Below are 24008 nucleotides of genomic sequence, written 5' to 3'. Positions count from 1 at the left end.
ACTACACTATCGCATCGTGTTTCAAAATCAGAATTCAAAAAAGGGAAATGGTTAGTTCAGCCTGTAGTCGAATAACAACTGCACAGCGCAGTAGGCTTGGCAGCATACGTGGGCCGAAACTCATCCTCCGCGCAAGTCAAAATTGGAGCGGTTTTTTATTTTTATATTTTTTATTTTCGTTTTTTACAAAAATATATTTTCGTTTTCGAAATTTACAGAAATATACCCCGGCCGTCCCGATACCGGGAGGCCGGGACCTGGTAGCCCCATTGCGGGGCGGCAGGGGCTTTTTTGCAAAAAATTTCATTGAGAATTTGCTCTGAGGTCCCTAAAGGACCGGTCGCCCGGCAGCGGAGCGGCCGGCCCCCAGGCCGCCCGGCAGTGGGGCGACCACCTCCCAGAGGCCGACGACCATCGTTTGCTTCACCAAAAATTCAGAAAAAAAATTCTCGGTTGTCGTAATACTATTTATATAACATATAATAGTCTAACAGTTCATTGGTACTGCAAAAATGTGCTTGTATTGCAAGGTAGTATAAACGAAGTTTGAGTACAAAATATGAAAACCAAGACGACATGTCCATAATAACAATAAAGAAACAAGTGGCAACAACTAACCACCCCTACCGTACCGACCTCTCTTACGTTGTGCGTGTACGTGATCTGTATGGTAGATATGAAGGTCCGGTGGCCTCACATCTCTGGCAGGACGGCATAACTGAGCCAGAGGTGTATGCAACCTGGGATCATCGTCCTGGGCAGACGTAGCAAACAACAGTGTAAAGTCGTCGAAGTAGGCCTCGTCGTTGTCTTGAAACCACTCTAAGGATCACAATTTTTTTAAGCAATGTTAAATAGGTGAATGCAATTGTCGTTGTCTTGAAACCACTCTAAGGATCACAATTTTTTTAAGCAATGTTAAATAGGTGAATGCAATTCCGTACAAATGATTGTACGTACCCTATGTTGTAGGTGGTGGTGGTGGATAGGAATAAACTCCTTGATATCCTCCTGGCGGCGGCATAGGGTGATACGAAGAAGGCCCCGCTCCGGTGAACTGTTGTGATCCTGAATGTAAATAGTAATGTATGAGCCTTCGACCATAAAACATAAGCAAATAAAATTATGCACCACATATTTACCTAAAGTCTCTGCAACTGGTGTCATAGAGGTAAACTGAGTTCTTTGAAACGGAGTCCCTTGCGAGGCACCTGACCCTCCATAGGGTTGAGAATCGGGGTACTCGTACCCCGTGTGGAGTCGTACTTAAATATTGCCTACAAACATACGGATCGGTAAATATCACACCATACCTTCGTACTGTGGGCGGTCGCCCCGCTGCTGGGCGGCCTGGGGGGCCGACCGCCCTGCTGTCGGGCGACCGGTCCTCTAGGGGCTTCAGCGCAAATTCTCCGCGAAAATTTTTACAGAAAAACCCCTGCCGCACCGCAACAAGACGACCAGGTCCCAACCGCCCGGCAGCGGGGCGGCCGGGTATATTCCTGTAAATTTTGAAAACGAAAAAATATTTTTATAAAAAACAAAAATAAAAAACCCGCCAAAATTAGACTTCCGTTGGGCCCGCCAGAGGCCCGCCCGATCCCACATTTCTCCCTCTCGCTTCGCTTATCACCTCCCAAAAAACCACTCATCATCCGCTGCTTGGCTGCTTCCCCTCCCCACCCCGGCGCCGCGCCACCATGGCCACCGCCACGGTGACCCCGCCGCAATGCTGGCGAGGGCTCCCCGCTTCCGCGCGCGCACGCCCGCCTCTCTCCTCCCCCCTCCGCGTTCACCCCCTTGCCGCTCCCTTCCGTCCCCCGAGGCCCCGCACCGCCAGCACGGCAGCCAGCGGAAGAGGAAGGCGATCCGCCCTGGCCTGCTCCCCGAGGTACCGAATCCGCGCGGACCAACACCTCTCCTGGTTGCGAGCGGCGAGCCGCCACTGTTGTCGCGGTCATCGAGCTAGATTTTGATTAGGTTCCTTCTTTCCGATGTGCTCGTGCATCAGGTGCACGCTGGGGACGGCCGGCCCCGCTGGGTTCGACCCTCTGGGGCTCTACAAGGAGGGCCCGTCGGGGTCTGAAGCCTCTTCGCGGTCGCCCCTGTCGACCTTCTTCGGTATCCTGGCGCCGGTGTTTGGGAGCTCCAGCGGGGGTGGCGCCAGGAGGGAGAAGGCGTCCTATGGCCGAGGAGCAGCAGGTTGCCAGTTCAGAGCTATTACCTTCAATTTTTTTGTCAGGAATATTGCTTAGGAAAACGAGTTGAATTTTCATGTTGACTATTCAAATGCAACAATGCTATGCTTCTGCTGTTCTGCACAAAGTCGGTTAGGTTAATGTGATGAATTGTTAGCTTATACTAGTAAAATTTGAGGTGAATCTTCTTGGGACAAAGTAGTGGTACTGGTACCACGCTACTTGCATCAAAGTGTCAAAAAATTATGTAACCTAATTAGTTCTGTAGAGAGATGAGTGGTACCACATAACATCAACAAGACAATTCCCATGACTTGGAACTGGAATTCCATTATTGTAATAAAAATTGGATCCAGTTTATGAGAATTCTGTAGAAATTATCAACATTCTTATGCCCAATTAATCATGCGTGCCTCCTATCATGCCTAGGTTTCCAATTGTTTTCAAAATTTATTTGCCCTAGCATCTAGTCAACCACCTCTTTGCCTTCTGATTTTTAATGGTTTAACAGCTAGGATCCGTTCAGGTCATGGATTTGCTGGAACCCACTTCTTTAGCCAGTTAGACTTTGCTGTTTAAAATGTGTCTTAATCCAAGTAGCTACCTTTTGAGCAGCTGCAATCGAGGATAGCTCCATTGACATCGGTGACTTCTTCAAGGGTCCTCTACCTGGGAAGTTCCTGAAGCTCCTTGGTTTTTTGGCCTTGTCTCGACTTGGTGTGTATATACCCTTGGGTGGGGTGAACCGAGAAGCTTTTGCTGGGAACCTTGACCAGAACAGCCTGCTGAGCACTTTAGATTCTTTCTCCGGTGGTGGTATTGGTCGTCTTGGAATATGCTCTCTTGGCATTGTACCATTCATTAATGCACAGATTGTGTTTCAACTTCTTGCACAACTGTACCCAAAATTGCAAGACCTTCAGCGGAAAGAAGGGGAAGCAGGAAGAAAGAAGGTTCTTCAATATACAAGATATGCCTCTGTTGGTTTTGCAGTTGTCCAGGTTAGATTCCCCCAAAAATATTTGAGCTTTTAAAGCTGTTGTGGCTTTAACAGTGAAAATCTTGTGATCTCCTATGCTATGGTATTGGTTTAGCAATTGAAATTCCATGGTCTCTTCTTTTTTTTTAATTATGTTGAACGACTAATACGTGATTAATAAATTGAAATTCACTTCGATTGCCTTGTAGTTAGCTTGGCACCACTTACCAGAACTCTTATGTCTAAACCTCCATAATCTTGCATTTTTTACATGCGAAACTGAAATGAGACTTGACTTGTTTTAAACAATGCAACTTAATAAAAAATATTGCTATATCAATAGAATGCTGGATGCCTAGTATGTTCTTAGTTTTAAAAAAGTTACAACTGTATCCAACTATGACATGGCTCCTGCAGGGCAAAGAACTAATGAGCATAATAACATAAAAGAAAGAGGCTCGAGCTTGTTTATGGATGCTAACATTAATGTCAACAACAACAAAGCCTTTTAGGCCCTGTCAAATTGTGGCAGCCTAGAGTTGAATCCAACAAGATGCTAACATGTTTTCGGCAAACTACCTGTATTTTTTTTGGCTCATTACTGTGGGGGAGTTCCCTGCAGTTCAGAAATAAAAAGAAAACAGGGGTCGGGTATGTACAAAAAAGGGGAAAAACAAAGAGAAAATAGGTCAGTCTAAAGGATTTAACTTACCGTTGCTAAGTGCTAAGTGTGAGGTCTTCTAGGCTTCTAGCATGAATATGCAGAAGAAGCTGTCTGTAAAGAATTTTACCGCTACAAAAATTTTCAAGTTTCCAGGCACCAATCTAAATGAAGGATACTGGAAGTTCATTTTTTTTCCATTTACAAATTAACTGTACTACTGTAGTGCATTAAAAAAAAGAAAAAAAATGTAGCACAAACAGTTAACTTTAAACTTGCCATCTCAGTATATTTTTGCTACTTTTGTGATTAAATTGTATTCTAGTAAACAAATATGATATTGTCTTTGTATCTTGTACTGCTGTGTCTTGTCAGCTACTGTTTTGTTGCACAGAATCACCAGGTGAGAGGATCTTAACTCGAGTGTTTGTGCTGTGACGAAGCGGCTTTTCTGGTGTTCTTGTCCTTTTTTTTATAGCCGATGATTACAACTAGATAAGCCCTAACAGGCCAGGTAAACATGTCTGTGGTGGCGCCTAAAACTCAGGCATGATCAACTAGATGCATGCTTTGCTAACTGCCTAACTACCTTGACTGAATCCCCTGAATAATAGCTCAAAGATTGATTGATCGACTCTTAACTGATGACACAAAATAGACTGAAATAACTGACCTTGTGCAGAGGATTACACTAACATGCTTGGTGTGTTATAATGTGATCATTTATAATGTTATTGTTTTACCTTGAATGCAATTTTGTCATGTTAATTTTATACTGCGATGCTGTCAAGAATAAATTTGCATATCTATTTCTAGGCTATTGGACAAGTCCTTTATCTCCGTCCTTATGTGAATGACTTCAGCACAGAATGGGTTCTAACCTCGGTGACATTATTGACACTTGGATCAGTCTTTACTACTTTCATTGGTGAAAGAATATCTGATCTGAAACTTGGAAACGGAACATCTCTTCTTATATTTACAAGTATTATATCATATTTGCCTGCATCATTTGGGAGGACAGTTGCACAGGCATTTCAAGATGGGAACTATGTTGGACTTATCACAATCATATTGTCGTTCTTTTTGTTAGTCCTTGGAATTGTCTATGTCCAAGTAAGTGAATTTTCATTCTTCAAGATATATTTACACATTTTATTTCAATTTTCTAACTGCCTAATTTATATCATCTGGATGATTTCCAGGAAGCTGAGCGCAAAATACCCCTGAACTATGCTTCTAGATACAGCAGTCGAACTGGGGGACTTCAACAATCTGCATATCTACCGTTTAAGGTTTGAGACTTCATATAATTTATTCAAGCCATGAATTTTGTACACGGACAAAGTGTGATTTGATTTGAAATTATGGTACTTCTTGTTGATGTGAAATATTCTGAACTACCCACTAACTTAGATGTGATTAAGTTTGTGACATGGTGTAAATTTGTGTACATCTTCTGTTGCATTAGTGACTTTCCATATTCATTTGGTAGCTGTGGTTTTGTGCTGGATCTGGATAAGAGTAGATCTGAAAGTTTGTTTGGGAAACTATGTGTTATTTGCAAACATGCTGTACTCATTTACAAAAGCTTCTAAACATTTGCCTCAGTGGATTGCATTTCAATACTTCATGTTTATATTCAACTTTATAATGTTTTCCATAATTATGTGCGTTGAACTGTTGTTGGGGCTATATGATCTCTGACGAAAAACATACAATCTAAATTATCTTTAGATATCATGTATGAAATAGGACTAGATTTGACCTACCAAAGAGTTGGAGCCTTCTAGGTTGCTCATGACTAACCTGTTTATCTCAAGTACATGAATGAAGTTTGTTAGGTTTAGTCCCACATCGAAAACTGATGGTGGGGGAGCAAAATATATAAGGTGGGGCTTCACTTATCAGGCTAGTCTTTTGGGTTCAGTTAGGACCAAGGCATTAGTTGGTTGTGGGCTTGGTGAGTGTTAGAGTATATTAGAGATATCTCTATATTAGGTAGATTAGGATTGTATCCGTATCCTACCAGATCTGTAGGAGAGGCTTCTTGCCCTCCAAGTCATGTACTCCTATATATTCAGCCCCAAGGCTCAGGCTAATACAATCCATCCATTACACCAATTATATCCCTTCTACATGGTATCACGAGACTAGGGTTCCTAATCCTAGACCTAGCTTCCGCCGCCGCCGCCGCGCGCCCCCGGGGAGATCCATCTCCGCCGGGGGCAGCGCCCTCCTAGATGCGCGGCCGGTCCCTCTGACCGCCGTGTTCGTCATCGTCCTCGAGTCTACGGTGGATCCATCTGATCCCGCCGCCTGTCGTCGTGTCGTCAAGCTCCAGCAGATCGAAGACCTCATCGCTGTGCCGCCGGTCGCGCCCCTCCTTCACGCCGCCGGCTGGGCCCTCCCTTCCGCGCAGCCGTCGTGGTGGCGGCTGCACTCCTCGCCGCCGATGCAGCGCGCCACCGTGGTGGTGGCCGCACCCTTATTCATGGTGGAGGAGGCCTGGACGGGTCCTTTTCGCCGGTGGCCGTCGCTCCGTTCTATCCCTGTCGCCTTCCCGGTCGGTTGCTGCTGTTGTTTTCTTTTTCCCGATCTGTGATCGGGTTTGCGTCCCCATCGCCCACCGCCGTCGACTCGCGCATCATCGACATCGGCTTCGACAACACCGACTTCCTCATCTCCTTCGACTGTGTTGCCGGTGTGGCCTGCGGCGTAACCGGAACGCCTGCCTGTGCTGCGCCCCCTCGTCTGCACGTCGACCTACGTCGGCTCGTCTTCGCCACCACCGATCGGGAGGCTCCACCTTCGACATCGCCTTCGCCATCGTTGTCTTCGCCTCGCACGCCGTCGGCCTGATCAACCGATCGCGCGAACCACCCTCCTGAGACGTTTGTCGTCTATCGCGCGATGCTTCGCCAAGCAAGAGGGCTGCCGCTGCGTCGCCTCCTCGGGCAGCAGCGTCGCCGCCTATCGTCATCCTCGCCGTTGCATCTACATGCTGTCGACTCTATCGGTGCGCGTCTTTCGCGCATGGTTTTCGTCAAGCTGTACGAGTTCTTCGCCGTCTCCTTCGAGCACCGCCGCCGCGTCATCCGGATCACTCGGCCTTGTGGTAGAAAGTTTGGATTCCCCTCATCGCTTCGTCTAGCACAACCACGTCGCCAGCGTCGCCATCTCGTCCCCGACTACTTCGTCTACTCCAGCAACAGCAGGCGTTGGCATCTTCTACCTCGCCTTCTTCTGCGCCTGCGACTGCCATGGAGGCCTTCTCTGCTGGTCCCCCGGCGACGGCGTCTGGTTGTGCATTCTCCCTTGCACGTCCGGTATTGGCAACACCGGTGCGTGCCCATCGTCCCCGATGCGTTCCCGAGCCTGGCAAACTCGGGTATGTGTCGCCCGATGGCCTGACTGCTTCGACTTCGGCATCGCTCCCTCTACGACTGCCTCGACGCGTCGCCATCTTCGTCTCCGGCGTCTTCTCCATTACGCCACCACCATGGCGCCTCCTCGTGCGCCCGCGGCTTCATGTGCGGCTACCTTGTCTTCGGCAACCTCGACATAGCTACGTCGACCACGGCTACTCTATGTACGGCATCATCGACCATGGCTACTCGTCCTCACCTCGGCTACCTCGACATCGGCACAAAGGGCTATCATCTGCTTGAGCAACCTTGTGGTTTTCCACTCCAGCCACAGCATCTGCGGCGCACTGACCGTTGTGACTGCGGGGGATATCAGTTTATCGACTTCTCTCCAGTCTCACCGTCTGCGACGCTCCCGCTGTGACTGCGGGGGGATGTTAGAGTATATTAGAGATATCTCTATATTAGGTAGATTAGGATTGTATCCGTATCCTACCAGATCTGTAGGAGAGGCTTCTTGCCCTCCAAGTCATGTACTCCTATATATTCAGCCCCAAGGCTCAGGCTAATACAATCCATCCATTACACCAATTATATCCCTTCTACAGTGAGGCGCTGCCTCGTGGGTATAGCAAGCTTGGGCAGATCCTCTGTACACTCTAATAAAGTTGGCCCCATTGCATCCCCCATCATTTTTTGGGTTCCTAGCCTTTGAAACTCCTCACAATTTCCCTGATTTTTACCTTTTTTTTTCTGTGCAACCTTGCAAAGTGCAAACTACCAAAGGATGAAGTAATGACTTCAGTACAATTATGAGCAGGTCAACAGTTCTGGTGTTATGCCTATCATATTTTCAACATCTTCTCTGGCTTTGCCTGGTACTTTGGCACGGTTCACTGGCTTGGAGTTTCTTAAGAAGGCTGCCGTAGCCCTTAATCCAGGAGGTAAGTTGTCTAGATTTGTTGTTCGCTTAAGGCTGCTGCATTTCCCAGAGAATGCTGAGCTCGTGAATTGCTGGTTGACAAGTTAATCCTAATGTTAATTTTCTGCTGTAGGATCTCTGTATCTTCCAACCAATGTATTACTTATAGCCTTTTTTAATTACTATTACACATTTCTCCAATTGGATCCTGATGATCTTAGTGAGCAATTGAAGCGGCAAGGTGCTTCAATTCCTCTTGTGAGACCAGGGAAAAGCACAGCTGCTTATATTAAAACAGTGAGTTCTTACACTTCCATTAGACTACATGCTTTTCTTCGATTCTAATGCACATATTCCAACTTGTTACCTAATTCTTGTAATGTGGAATCTATGCATATATAACCTCAAATTGGATGTGTTCCCCTTAACAAATAACTCTGGGGCTATCAAAATCCTACCTAGCCGATAGGGCTGGGCAATTAGTATATTAGGTGTTATTTGTTCGGTGTCTCGGTTCACTGAAGTTGTATGTGCTTTACCAGTAGGAAATTAATCAAGCATTTGAACGTCTGAGACAACCGAATTGGAGAAGAACAAGATTACAAGAAAAATTGCCAACAGAACATCTCACAAGCCAACAAGTTTATGATTCTGGCAATAAGAACTATGGACGTACGGTTCGCAAGCCAACAACAATTTCGACATCAGAGAGATACCTAACCCTTACCAGTTCGCTGCAGCCGTGCCTGCACATTCGCTGTGGTCTCATCCTGCTCACCTCATGCTGCTTGTATCTTACACCATTGTATGCCGCCCGTACCCTGCTGGCCACGCGCTACTCCAGCTCACCCTCTTGGTGCGCCTGCTCTCTGCGTGCTGCATGCCACTGCTGCCACCAGATGCTGATATGCGAGAGTGTGAGTGCTTGGAATATACCTGTATAAGGTTTGGAGAGGGCGCGTGCGATAAGGGATACATGGTCACCTCAACAGTTATGGGGGCATCATGTTGCCGATGTGGGTGATCAGAAGGTGCATGGAAGTTCGGCGGCTGCGGTTTGTTGGTGTTTGTGATCTGGTAGCCGGAAAAGAGCCAAAAACCAAATAGCACAGAAATTGGAACCAAACTAGAACCGAATACCGTAAAAACTGACAATTTTAGTGGTTCGGCTTCGTTAGGTTCTTTGGGTTTGGTCATTTTTTGCCCACCCCTACTAGTGGGGACTGGCAAAGTTGTTTATCGGTGTCCTAAGTCATTATAAAATCGATAAACTAGAATTGTACAGTTGTGTTTTTATAAAATAGTGAGTGTATCTGAACATGAAGATAAATTGCCAATAGATCTGGACAGGGTGTTAAGGACTAACAAATATGAAGATGGTACATCAAACTGGCATGTCCTCTAGCTCTTGTATGGTGTTCGGAGGTTTTCGTAAGGTTGGTTGATTTTGTGAAAGTTCTGTGTGAAAATGATGTTTGTGAGATAGCATTCCATATTTCACTCAGCATATGCTTTTGTACTTGATTAGACTATGTGTCAACAATAGCATACGACAGCTGGAAACTGGTTGCAGATTATAGTTTTGGCTTTTTGTTAGATGTTTTGGTTGCAACTTGCAATATGTTAACTATTGTGGAACTTGGCCACATTTAAAAGGCATTCATTTTTTTTAAAAAAAAGCTGGCAGAAATTGCCCTACATCCTGCCCATAACAACTTGGTTCAATGTTAGTCTGCGAGTTTCCATCTAGCTCTGATCTTATGTTATATGTTACTGAAATAATTTTGTCATTGCAGGTTCTCAGTCGTATATCTGTCCTGGGATCTGCGTTTCTTGCTGTGCTAGCTGCTGGACCTTCTGTGGTTGAACAAATAAGTCACTTGACGGCATTCCGGGGATTTGCTGGTACATCGGTGCTTATCCTTGTTGGATGTGCAACTGACACAGCTCGGAAAGTTCAAGCAGAAATAATTTCCCAGAAATATAAGAATATCGAGTTCTATGATGTTAACCGTTTTGACCAATAGTTGATCTCACTGGTCGTTCTTTTCAACCTGTACTTAAATTTTCAATTATGTAATTGAGCATCGGATTCTTAGCTAAGCATTTTATCATTGTTCACTTGGATCTTATTTAAATTCTACTGTGTATAGCACTGAAATCTATACTTGAAGTACAGAAGCATTCATCTGTATACTAACATAGTAACATGTCAATACACTCAAATCGTAAAACTATGTGTTTATTATTCAAAATTCATGTTGCTGTTAATGTTAAATGAATTTTGTCCTTCAGAAAAAGGAACTTAAATTACGATTCCGTTCCATATTTTTTGTGTGCCTTTATTGCATCAACTGAATAATTTGCTTATTGGTCAAGAGTTCATTAGAAAAGATGACATAGACAGGTTAAAAAAAGGATGGAGAGTTGAGCGCAACTATTCACTTTTGTACACATACCTTTTTTATTGGGAACTCAACCGTAGCAGAATGCTTTGGACGTGCAACAATTTTTCTCATCTTATGTGGATACTGGACACCTCTTCTAAGTTTCTCTTGCTCTCTTTTTTTTTAATCTTGCTGTTTTATTACTATGTGACTAAGTGCTGCTTCTTTGGTTCAAGATCTATGTTTCACTCATGACACTTGACCACCGTTCAAGCATTACATTAACAATCAGAAACAATAGAGCCATGAATGAATATTTAGAGTTGGGAGGATTATGAAAATTTAGGAGCTTTAGATGTTACATGGAGACTGGTGTCATCATTTGTTTAACTAACTACTCTCCCACTCACATCATTGGACTTTATGGATGCAGTTGATTTACTATTCTGAGTCGTGTCTGCAGAGAAATCAGGTTTCTCTGGCTGCTCAATCTTTGTTTTTTTCTGATGAATTTGAATATTTAATACAATTGGAGACACCAACCATGGACCTGTTCATGGTCAATCCAGCTCAGCTTTTTTCAATCTCCAGCCTGACCCAAACTATGTTCTGAGTTTTTCAGAATGCATCAAGAAAAGTATGTAATGTTATGTTCACATATTTATGGCTCTGCATAAACCACATCCTAGTTAATACTAATATTAGAAATAGATTATTAAAAATGGTAAATTATTATTTTTGAGCATTTGGTTATGCTTGGGTGGAACTTGTGCTTAAATAGGCCTAACAAACTAACCCTCCTTTAGTCCTTTTGGTTGAAAGAACCATCTGAGACACACTTTGCATCATCGGTGTGCTGATGAACCAATGGGAAAAATGATTCACACCTACTGCTTAGAACCAAAATGTGTACTCAGGTGCTTACAATGCAGTATCCTGGGTTGCTTGCTACAAACTTCAAGACATTGACTTGGTGGAAGACTGATTTCAACTTCGTGACTATATTCTGACTTTCTTGTTTTGGTTAGCTATCAGCTGGCTGGTGCCAATGAGCATTAGATGTTAGCAACTCCTTGCTGCGGGAATCTCCTGATTGTGGGATGAAGGAATTAAAGAAATCTGTCCTATGGCTTCAGCCACCATCTATCTCGAATCTTTGTTGCTGTCCTTGAATGATTGCAAGCAATTCCTTGATTGCCCCACCCTCACAGATACCGTAAGTGCAGGAGGTAAGAGGTCATATGCACCCAGAATCCTAGATGGCCCTAGATGGCATCTTGTAGTTGCTGATCCAATTCTGAGAAATATAGCACTTGGTCGACCTTTGTCAGGTCATTCCTCCTTAGATTAATTAATTTTTTACACATGATATACTTATTTATGAGTAATGTTTTGTTGTGTCATTATTCGAACATGAGAATAAGCAACAGCTCTAGTTATTCCTGCAAATATATAATTACTGACTAGGAAGTTATTCACATGTTGGACAAGATCAAGATGGAAGTGCTATTGTATTACTGGATCAAGGACTGCTGCTAATTGGATCACAGAAATGAGAACGATAATGCTTTATATCTGTCAGGTAATCTATCATCATTCATTCTCCATTCCTTTTTGTTGTACTAGGAATTTATCGAAAGATATCATGTTATGGAAAGTAAACATAATTTTTTTAACCTTTTGGATCTCAATAAGACTCATATGACACTCTTCTTCTATTAATACACTGCGTGTTCGAGGAAAAAAAATAAACATAAAAAAAACTCGACCGGCGGGGGAAAGACCCGCCCCCACAGCATTGCACTAGGAAGAAACCTCAACCAAGCAGGCCGAGAAACCCCCCTGAACCCTGCCACTATTTCTCAGGTTGCCAGTGAGGGTTTTTTTCGCTGCCACCAGGATTTGAACCCTGGTTGGTGTCTTCTTCAACTGGAAGCTTACCACTACACTACAGGAGTAGAAAAAGGGCGTACCCAGTGTTGTAGGCTAGCATTGAAAGAGGTGGTCATTCATAGTGCGCAATGCTAATCTCATAGTGAATAGGCTCTCATCAATGAAAGAGCTTTTCACCAGATTTCTGTACATTCTGTGAACAAAATATCCTAGGAAAAAACCACATTATGTCCCTTACTGAATACATGTCATGTTGGCTTCAGTATTTTGGTTCTAAATAGATGTCATTCTGTGATTCTGAGACTGCTCTTTTCTAACAACCTTTTTTTCTTATGCACCTCTTTCTATGATCCATTTTTATTTCTTAATCCTTGATGTCTTCAGGAAAGTTGGGTGTATTCATTTGGCTGAAAATTGGCATCAGGAGATATCTCCAAGTAAATAAAATGTTACAGAAGAAATTTTAGGGACAAACTGCTGTTGGTTGTAGACTCTGGTGTGATGCAAGACTAGAATTCCCATAATCATGGGGTAGTCTAGAAATAAACGAGTCCCCTGTTAGGGATTTATGGTCCCCACCATGGGCAGATGTATTTCTTGGGGACAGACGGACAGTGATATTGTAGTTATGACCACTTCATTTTGCATTGCATGTGAACATTCAATAATTTATTCTGACATTGCTCCCATCCACATTATGGAAAAACATTTGTGCTATTTGCCCTTTTTATAATTACTTGAGGTAGCATGTTGACAGTTAAGGAACTTTGAAATGCGTGGTTTTATTTATTTATTTATTTATTCTTGAACACGCAGGAGAGTTACTGATCTCCTGGAGTTATGTTACCCTTTTTCACATGAACTCTGGAAGGATAAGGTAGCATAGTTAGGAATACAGACAACAGAAAGGATGACAGAATATAAGGCTGAAGTTTTCACCATGCAAAAACATATTACTACCTAATGTTACTGTTTGTGTAAACAGTAACCGCATGAACAGGGTGACGGCCCTAGCATGCCCTGGGGCAGCTCCATTCATGGGCCCTACCTACTGGGCTGCACATGACAATGCCATGCTATGCTAGTTTGGGTGATCACCGACAGAGAAATCAGGCTCCTCTGGCCGATTGTTCTGTGCTTTTAAGAAGATTGTTGCAATCTTTGAGAAAGGAAATTCCGCTGCTTGTGACCTAGAGCTGGATGAGCCTTCCATATTCTGTCGCCTCTCTTCAGTGGCATTATCATCAATCAATGAGAAAAATGACTTCCACCTACTGCTCAAGCCTCTTTCTGCCGTCTTTTGTTGGCTAATGTGCCGCCTCCATGCAGACTGAATGAACCTCGCTGCCCATGTTCTCCATTGGTGTGAGTGGAATCGGAAGATGTGCTGCAGGTGCTTGGAATGCATCATCCTGAATGTGCTGGCCACAAACTTCAGGTCATCTGCTTGCAGTGAGAATGCCTCAAACTCAGTGATTGTTCTGACTGTTCTTGTTGATAATGGGTAGCTGTCACCAGAGCTGGGAAGCAATGCCCATGTGAGCAATTCCTCACCGCAGAAATCGCCTGGTTTTAAGATGATAGAGTTGAAGAAATCTGTCCTTCCACCATCAGTTGTGCAGCTCTCTAGCTTTCCCCGAAATATGAATGTCATCACCTTCACAGGTTCTCCTTCGCGGATGATGTAGGTGCCCTCAGTACAAAGGAGATAGTTCATATGCTCACAAATAGCATCAAGTAGTTGGTGGTCCATTGCAGAGAAGAGTGGCACCTAAAATATTGATTGAAATATTATGGTTTGGTTCCTTGTTCAAATATCAAGCAGAGTTGATGGTTGGTATTATTGCAGAATATTTTAGCAACAACCAGAATACCACTTACACGTTGAACAAGATCGAGGCATAGCCACTTTTTTATGTCTCGATGAAGATCAACAGGTAGCTGTTTCAGGATTGAGCCCTCTTCAACTCCCTGTGTTGCAATCCACTTGTACTCCAAGAATCGACATATACGCTTTTGCAAATCATCAGGTATTTGATGATCTGTCATCCAATCCTCCATTTCTATTCTCTGTATCCTCCAATCTTCAGCATTTTTTGAAAGAGATCTCATATAGACCTGTGGACATTTACTTTTCCTCATTAAGATCTACTATGTAAGTATATGTTGTTAGCAAGATGACTATGTACTACGTTTGTGATGATAACTTACCATCATGCTGCCAATTAGCTGAGCAAACAAACCAATGCTGAGAAGAGTTAACCCTATTGCAAATAAGTTTTCACCAATGTAGGAACTTGTCACCAGTGGATTTCCATACGTGCTGACACCAAATCATATAAAAAGACATTTCACTCTTCTGGCATTATAACAGCTCTTTCGCAAACATTGTGTATTAGAGATATATTGTTGTATTTCCTTGTATTGAGTCTACTTGTACTCCACGCCTATACGGCAATATATAATAGAGGTCAGCCCCCTCCTTTGGGTGTGTGGTGTTTCCCAATTCTCTACATGGTATCATGACTCCGGGCCAAACCCTAGGCCGGCCGTGTGCCCTTCTCCTCTCCGCTGCCCTAGCTCGCGCAGCAGCCCTGCTTGCGCGACCACCCACCAGCCGTCGCCGTCTGCCCTAGGCTACGACAACTCTTCCCCTGCGCCGCCCCTCCCTGGCCGGCTGCCCCCCTTCCCTTGCGCCGCCTCCTCTGGCCGGCTGCTCTCCCCTCCCTGCGCCGCCCATCCCCTGGCCGGCTGCAACCCATCAGATTGCATCTGTTGATGTCCTGTGTCACCAGCACCTCCACCAACGCTGGCGACACCCTCGACGACGGTGACTCTTTCCTCGACGGCATCGCCTCCCTCTTCGTCGACGACATCCAGCCTCTGCCGATCTCCATGGCTGCGTATGCCGCCGTCTCCGTGCAGGCGCACGTTCCCATCAAGTTGGAACTCCGCTCCTCCAACTACACCAAGTGGAGCAACTTCTTCGAGGCCATGTGCGGCAAGTTCGGCCTCCTCCGTCACATCACCAGCGCCCCACCTGAACCGCGCACTGATGCATGGAACGAGGAAGATTGCGTTGTCCGCAACTGTCTCTACGACTCCGTCACTGAGGATGTCCTCGACTTCACCATGACGGCCAACCAGACTGCGCGGGAACTTTTGGACGCCATCGCCAACGAGGAAGACTACGCTGTCCGCAACTGGCTCTACGACTCCATCACCGAGGATGTCCTCGACTTCACCATGACGGCCAACTAGACTGTGCGGGAACTTTGGGATGCCATCGCCAACCACTTCCAGGCGAACAAAGCCCCTCATGCCATCTTCTTGAGTCATGCGTTCCATGCGCTTACTCAAGGGGATATCCGTCCATGAGTACGCCCAAGCCCTGAAGAAGGCCGCCGATGCGCTTCGGGACGTCAACAAGCCCGTCACCGAGTCTGAGATGGTGCTGGCCCTTCTCGACGTGGGCAATTTACTTATATTTCAACACTCCCTCTCACGCGGAGGCTCCCTCAGGCCTCAGACGTGGAATAGGAGCGAGCAACAATTATTTTATTTAATTGCGCTAACCAGGATTCGAACTCGAGACCTCTGACTTTGATACCATATTAAGTTGCATGCACCAACCAGTTTAACCCAAAAGCTTAAGCTGATGGAGAGAGATGGGCAATTCACTTATATTCCAACAAAGATGTCCGTCTCCTCTGCTTAGGTCGCCTCCTTGTCTGGGTGCGTCTCTTTCTGCCAGTCTGCGTCGTCTTTGACCTTCGTCATGCAGCCATGCCCAAACCACCACCACCAGCAGCGTCCACCACAGCAGCAGTAAGGCGGACAGTAGCAGCAATGTCGCCGTAGGGGCAGGCAGTACAACGGCGGCCAATAGCAGCAGCAGCCACCTCGCACGCCTAACCCTAGCGGCCCATGGATCTGCATCAACCCATGGGCTGCCCCCCAGGGTGCGCAAGACAGGAGTGGTGGTGCAGGAGGCCAATTCCTGCGCGGCAGTCAGGGCGTTCTTGGCGCCCCTCCTCAGGCTCACGTGGCGCTCTCCTCACCCCAGGCGCCAGCTCAGTCTCCTTTGTGGGATCAGGTTGGGCTGATCGCCGCTCTTCAGCAGATGGCGCTCGAGGGCAATGTATGGGTGATGGACACTGGAGCCTCCACGCACATGCACTCCTCTGAAGGTATACTTCTCTCTCGCCTTCCAGCTACTTCCTCTTTGATTACCGTAGGCAATGGTGCACATATCCCTGTCACGTCCCGAGGTTCTTCTGTTCTCGCCACAGATACGTCTAGATTTGTTCTGAACAACGTTCTTATCGTTCCATTCATAATTCGCAACTTACTTTCAGTTCGCCAATTCACTCGCGATAACCGTTGTTCTATCGAGTTTGACGCCTCTGGTTTTTCTGTTAAGGACATCAGGACGCGACGAGTGATCCTTCGCTGCGATAGTGCCGGCGACCTCTACACCATCCCATCAGTTGCTCCCGCCGCCGCACAAGCCCTCCTTGCAGCCTCCTCCACCTTATGGCATCGTCGGCTTGGTCATCCTGGTCTAGCAGTCTTGGCTACTTTAAAATAGAACAATTTGGTTTCATGTAATAAAGTAGATCGTTCGCTGTGTCATGCCTGTCAGCCTGGCAGCACGCGCGTCTTCCTTTCACTCCTACTTCACAAACTACTACTCCTTTTGAGATAGTTCATTGTGATGTCTGCACCTCTCCGGTTGCTAGTGTTTCTGGTTGCTCTTATTACCTAGTTCTGCTGGATGATTATACACACTATTGTTGGACGTTCCCGCTTAAGCACAAATCCGATGTACATCAGCATATCATTGATTTTATTGCTTATGCCCGTACAAAGTTCGGCCTTTCCGTTAAGTGCTTCCAAGCCGATAACGGGACTGAGTTTGTCAATCGCGCCATGCACGCCTCCCTCCGCGCCAACGGCATCATATTCCACTATCATGCCCATAAACCTCCCCCACAAAATGGCAAGGCTGAACGTTAACAATTCAGCGTGAACCTTACTCATCCATGCCTCCATGCCGCCCAATTATTGGGGTGAGGCGCTTGCAGCAGCCACCTACTTGCTCAACCGGCGCTCCGCTTCTTCTATCCGAAACGCCATTCCCTATTTTCGCCTCTGTAACTCCTATCCCACTAATGATCACTTGCGTGTCTTCGGTTGCTTGTGTTATCCTAACCTGCAGGCTACTTCTCCACATAAGCTTGTGCCGCGCTCGACAGCCTGTGTCTTTTTGGGATATCCACCTGATCATAAGGGATGTAGCTGTCTCGACCTTTCTATGCATCGCATTATCATATCGCGACATGTTGTGTTTGATGAGTCCACTTTTCCCTTTGCCCGTGAGACTCACCCACCCTCCCACCAGCTCCTTTGATTTCTTACTCGGACACGACTTGGATATTGCATCGTTGTTTACTAATCATGCAGCTGGTGGCTCTTCTGCGGCTGCTCCGTCTTCCTTAGACGTTGAGCAACCGCCCTCGGTATCTGGTGGCGGCGGTACTGTACCCCCATCAGGACCCTCGGCTTCCTCCAGTTCGGGCGGGCGTGGTCTCGTGCCCCCGTCCGGTCCTTCGGCTTCATCCACTACGGACGGGTCGTCTTCCTGTCCACTGCCAGCGCCGGCTGTTGAGCCAGCAGCAGTGGCACCAGCTCCGCCTGCTCCTGCTGTTCCTGGCGCGAGTTCTGCGCTCGCAGCAATAGTTCCTCCTGGCCGCTTCGGTCGGGTCTACAGCTGTTGACCGGCTGCTGCGCCTGCCGTCGTCACGACACCTCCGCAGCGTGGTCGTCCTCTACGTGACCTCCCCTTGCCGCAGCAGCAGGACCACTACCTTGGTCCTCTTCCGGCACGGTCTTCAGATGCTCCACCTCGAGAGCTTCCAGCTCTTGAGCCCCCTCGACGTCCGATGAGTGGTTCTCCTCCACCGCCGACTCTTCGCCGCATTACTCGACTCCAGCCTGGTACAATTCAGCCAGTCAGTTACAAAAATTTGTCTACTGATCATGTTGTTGCTTCTCCCGTCCCGGCCAATTATCGCAGTGCTCTTGCGGATCCTAATTGGCGAGCCGCTATGGCAGATGAGTTTTAGGCTCTGGTTGACAATGGTACTTGGCGCCTTGTTCCTCGGCCTCCTGGAGCTAATGTGGTCACCGACAAGTGGATTTTCAAGCATAAATTTCATTCAGATGGTTCTATTGCACGTCACAAAGCTCCATGGGTTGTTCGTGGCTTTTCTCAGCAGCATGGCATAGATTATGATGAGACTTGCTACCATTCGCACTGTCCTCAGCCTTGTTGCATCCCGACATTGGCCTATCCGTCAGCTTGATGTGAAAAATGCCTTTCTGCATGGACATCTTGATGAGACAGTGTACTGCCAGCAACCTCCTGGTTTTGTTGATCCTTCACGTCCAGATTATGCCTCTTCTGCAGAAGTCGCTTTATGGGTTGAAGCAAGCTCTTCGTGCATGGTACCAACGATTTGCTACATATATTCGTCACTTGGGGTTCATTCCATGGGTCTTCGACACTTCCTTGTTTGTTTACAAGGATGGCGCCAGCACTGCTTACCTGCTCTTATATGTCGATGACATTGTTCTCACAGTCTCGTCGACGGATTTGCTTCTCTCCATTATTGGTCTCCTTCATGCTGAGTTTGCTATGACTGATTTGGGTGATCTACATCACTTTCTGGGGATTTCTGTCACCCGCACTTCGGATGGATTGTTCTTGTCTCAGCGACAGTATGCCTCGGATCTGCTACAGCGCGCCGGTATGAGTGAGCCCACTCTACCTTGACGCCAATTGATAGTAAGTCCAAGCTGTCTGCTACAGTTGGTCCTCCAGTTGTGGATCCTTCAGAGTACAGGAGTATTGTTGGTGCATTGCAGTATCTCACTCTGACTCGTCCTGACTTGGCCTATGCTGTTCGGCAAGTCTGCTTGTTCATGCATGATCCCAGGGAACCCCATCTTGCACTTGTCAAGCGGATTTTGCGTTATGTCAAGGGCACTCTGGATGTTGGCCTTTCTTTAGGAGCTGGTCCTGTCGACACTCTCACAGCATATTCTGATGTTGATTGGGCTGGATGCCCAGATTCCCGACGTTCTACCTTAGGTTACTGTGTTTATCTTAGTGATAATTTGGTGTCTTGGTCCTCTAAATGCCAGACTACAGTTTCCTGTTCCAGTGCTGAGGCTGAATACACGGTAGTTGCACATGTTGTTGCTGAGTGTTGTTGGCTGCGTCATTTGCTTCAGGAGCTTCATGTTCGCCTCGCCAAGGCTACCGTTGTCTATTGTGACAACGTTAGTGCTGTATATATGACTGCTAATCCAGTCCACCATCGTCGCACGAAGCACATCGAGATTGGCATTCTTTTGTTCGCGAGAAGGTGGTCTTGGGAGAAATTCGGGTCTTACATGTCCCGTCTTCTCATCAGTATGCTGATATCATGACTGAAGGACTTCCAGTCCAATTGTACACTGATTTTAAGACTAGTCTTGGTCTTCGTTTAGCTCCGCCTACGACTACGGGCGGGTATTAGAAATATATTGTTGTATTTCCTTGTATTGAGTTTACTTGTACTCCGAGCCTATACGGCAATATATAATAGATGTCACCCCCCTCCTTTGGGTGTGTGGTGTATCACCCCCTCACCTATGGGGGGTGGACTACATAACCCCCCAATCTATGAAACGGTCTATATTACCCCCTAAACTTTCCAAAATCGGTCAAATTACCAACTAAAGCAGTTTTGAAAAATTATAGTAAATCACAGAAAAATCATAAAATAAAAAATCAAATTGTGTTAGACTCCAAATGAGTAGATCTACACAGTGAACATATAATATGATATGCTTTAGTACATTTTTTTTACAGCTATGAAGAAAGGCATAGATCTAAAGCTACAACAAAAAAAATATACTAAAACATACCATATTATATATTCACTATATAGATCAACTCATTTGGAGTCCAACACAATTAAATTTTCTATTTTATGATTTTTCTGTGATTTACTATGTTTTTTTAAGCTGCTTTAGGGGGTAATTTTGACCGGTTTTGAAAAGTTCAGAGGGTGATATAGACTGTTTTATAGGTTGTGGGGATTATGTAGTCCACCCCCATAGGTGAGGGGGTGATATAGACTTTTTCCTTCCCAATTCTCTACATTGTGAATAGTCTGAACTCATTTGTATGGGTGATTTGTAGCATGATTATATGGTACCAAACTGGAACTATCAAAACTCATGCACAGCAATAGTGATAAGATTATAAGATGTACGTTAGCTGTTGCATTCCCCACCACAGGGAGTAGAAATATTTCTCAGGAAATGATATTTCAGACACCCCATTTTTCATTGCTGAAATGAATATCCCATAGTAGATGTTGTCACTGTCAACATCACATTCTGTGAAGACTTTCGTGCTTTTAGCCCAAATTCGACTTTGGTTTGATGTGCCATAAATGCAACCAAGAAACTTGAAATCACACGGTGCATCATCTGTCATCTGGTCCTCGATGGAGCATTGTGTTTCCCAGCATGTTTTCTGCCGACCAACTGCAAGTAGATAGTATATTGATCCAACAACCTGTTAGAATGTTATTATGTTAGACCTGATTCTGTGGCTTCTTACATGTGCTCTAAATTCCGGGAAACACCAATGTCATTAGTTTTAATCAGTTCCCTGAGGGCTAAAGCACATTGTTCGTTGATGGCATGCTTAATCCTCATCAAGCCATCTCAATATTTTTACTGCATTCATGGATATGTCTTAGTATAATTGAAGAGAATGAAAAGACTCACATGACTGGCGACCAAATAAAGAAATAAGTTATAGATACTTCCAGTCCACCCATTTTTAGTCAAAAAGCCTACTGTTTTGATAATGTCTACGCTGAGCTGAATTGCAGTGTATAACCTAACTGCAGATTGGACCAAGATTATCAGAAACAAAGAGGTGTTGATATATCTGAAGCTCAAAGATGGCAGGATTGCCCACACAAGGATCTGCACATGCGAGGAAGGAGCATTAGTATTCAACAGTTACACATATACCACTCTCTTCAATTGCAGTTGTGGAGTTCTCTGAAAAAGGATACGCACCTGTGGAACAGGCAATGCTGCTGCGACGTCGATGAAGAAGTTCGTTCTGATGTATCTGTATGCAATTCTTTTAGGATCTGTGACAAGCTCGCCCTTGCCAAGCATTATGGAGCCTGGATCAATATATGCAGTGAAAAATCTTGTGGCAATCTGAACTATGAAGAACATGTCGATAAGAGTCCGGAGATATGTGAGCCCGATGGCAAAATGGTGGTCTATTTTCATGCATGGGGTGTATGCACTCTCAACGGTTAGCAAGAAGAAAAATAGAGGATCAACGCATTGAGAAGCTACACAGGAGATGAGGAAGGCGCGGTTCCATATAAGTACAGTGTTGCCTCCAGGGTCTAGAATCCACTTGTGCCAGCATGTCCAGTGTAACTTATACATTATCTCGTTTCCTGTTGCATTAACTGTGCCTGTATTCTGTTGTTCGCCTCTTCGATCGTTCTTGCCTGGGTTAAACCTGTGGAGATCGAAATTCATAGAAGAATCATTTAGTATTTTTTGAAGGTATATAGCCTACTACATTAGGAACCTGTACATGTGATTCCCAACCAGCTGTATTAAGTCTGCTATACTAGTTGCACTTGTTTATGAGACTGAAATTGATTTTTATATTTTTTTGCCAGTCATTGTAAAGCACCAGTACATGTATTTTGTAGCAATTATAGTATCATACTGGAGTAGCCCATTTGTTTCTGGATGTTCCTTGACATATTACTACGTTCCTCTTATACTTTAGTTGACAGTTCAGGCCTTGTATATACAAAGGCCATGAATCAATAAAAATTCTTATCTATATATATATATATGAATTAAAATATGTGCCCATCATATAAATGAGCTTTTTTCTGTGACAAATGCCTGAGAAAATATATCAAAGTGTTTTCATAACTATTTTCAAAATTGTGAAACATTCAATCTTCAAATAAATAGTTTGCCTTTTTCTTTCGCAAAAACAAACTACTGTGAAACCTCTTGAAAGTTTCAATGGAGTCACCAATGATATAATCCAATCCGTGGAATACTTGCACTAGAAACTATCGCACAAACTCACCTCATCGTTTCCTTACCAATCCTTTAGAACAGGATCCTTAACTGTGTGCACATGCGAGGAAGGAGCTTCAGCTGAGAAGATTTGATCTCTCCCTCGCGGCCAGATTTCCTAACCAAACAGTACTCAAATGCTATAGAGCAGCACAGGCTGCACAGCCATAGCCTCTTCAAACATCCCTTAATGAAGGGAATGCAGGAGTGACGACACGGGCATGAACCAGAAGCTTCTGGAACCTTCTCCGAGAGAGAGAGAGAGAGAGAGAGAGAGAGAGAGAGAGAGAGAGAGAGAGAGAGTTGCTCTAGGCCTCTAGCCATAACCTACAGATATATACTTGAAACGCAGCATGTTCAACGTTGCATAAAAAATACAAAGAGTACATATTCTGCTAATATTGAATAGATTGTACTTACTGTTTTTTTATTCCAATGCAAATTGCGTCAACGGATTTGTTGGAGAAGGTCGTCATTGCCTCATTGGATAGGAGCGCTTATGCACGGAACCAGCTGGGTGAGGTTGCACAGAAGGCAATAGCTTTTGGCACTTGGGAAAAGCAAGCGATGAGTCAATGTATGCCTTAACATCTAATAACAACAGTACACGCCAATAAGTTTGTTTATTTTGCACAGAAGACTTTGATTTTTCATTTATTTTGCATAGAAGGCTTTGATTTGACTTTTATAATTTTTTGAAAGGGCGAGCAGGTATCATTTTTAGGGCAAACAAGTCTACTTTACACATCAAACTATTGCAAAAATCCGATTTTCAACCTTCACTACAAAATAGGATAACGAGGGCCATCCAACTGCTGAACCAATCAAGTTTGCAAGGTGGTTTTGCATTTTTAAAAAATTTGTGGTTAGATCTAAAAAATTAAAACTAATTCATTTTAAATTAAAAAATATGAAACTAGTACCAAAATTTTTAAAAAATTTTAGCCTATTTGTTGTTGCTCTATTTGAATCTTATTTATTCAAAAATAAAAGGCATAAATGCAAGCAAATAAATACTAGGAACATGAAAAATTATATCGGAATAACCGATGAGTAAAGTGCCAATAGATAGGCTACATTTAAAAACAAATGTTAGCACCCGTTTCATATTGTTTTTATCTAAAGTAAGTTACTTATAAATTTTTTAGTCTAAAATTGAATATTATTTATTTTTAGAAAATAAAAAATCGCCTTTGAAGTCACCAAAAAAGCAAATTTGTCTGGTTTCAACAGTTAGATCACCTCCATTATCTGATTTTGTAATTATTGGTTGAAAATTGGCTTTTATGATAGTCCAAGATCTAAATTGGACTTTTCCCTTTTATATTACCTGCATCTAGCTAATCATTGTTCAATAATCAAGCTACTTAGCCTTCTACTAGAGTACCTAGTGCGTATTT

The 24008-nt window shown here is 44.6% G+C and overlaps 2 protein-coding genes across 2 annotated transcripts; one reads left to right on the top strand and one right to left on the bottom strand.

Moving 5' to 3' along the window:
• Positions 1–1660: 1660 nt before the first annotated feature.
• LOC120677355 (preprotein translocase subunit SECY, chloroplastic) lies at positions 1661–10362 on the top strand. The gene is made up of 8 exons (XM_039958505.1): positions 1661–1891; positions 2012–2202; positions 2814–3199; positions 4655–4954; positions 5044–5133; positions 8027–8150; positions 8262–8425; positions 9925–10362. Exons 1-8 carry the CDS (start codon positions 1701–1703, stop codon positions 10153–10155), a joined length of 1677 nt encoding a protein of 558 aa, XP_039814439.1. The 5' UTR covers positions 1661–1700; the 3' UTR covers positions 10156–10362.
• A 2943-nt stretch (positions 10363–13305) lies between these two features.
• Positions 13306–22110, bottom strand: LOC120677356 (protein CNGC15b-like). The gene is made up of 6 exons (XM_039958506.1): positions 21559–22110; positions 21259–21462; positions 20736–21043; positions 14620–14731; positions 14290–14526; positions 13306–14179 (listed from the first exon to the last, which is right to left on the bottom strand). Exons 1-6 carry the CDS (start codon positions 22042–22044, stop codon positions 13490–13492), a joined length of 2037 nt encoding a protein of 678 aa, XP_039814440.1. The 5' UTR covers positions 22045–22110; the 3' UTR covers positions 13306–13489.
• Between the last annotated feature and the right edge of the window lie 1898 nt (positions 22111–24008).

The sequence above is a fragment of the Panicum virgatum genome, chromosome 6N, assembly GCF_016808335.1.
Source record: "Panicum virgatum strain AP13 chromosome 6N, P.virgatum_v5, whole genome shotgun sequence".
Lineage (NCBI taxonomy): Eukaryota > Viridiplantae > Streptophyta > Magnoliopsida > Poales > Poaceae > Panicum > Panicum virgatum.
This window is presented reverse-complemented; position numbering and strand designations above follow the sequence as displayed.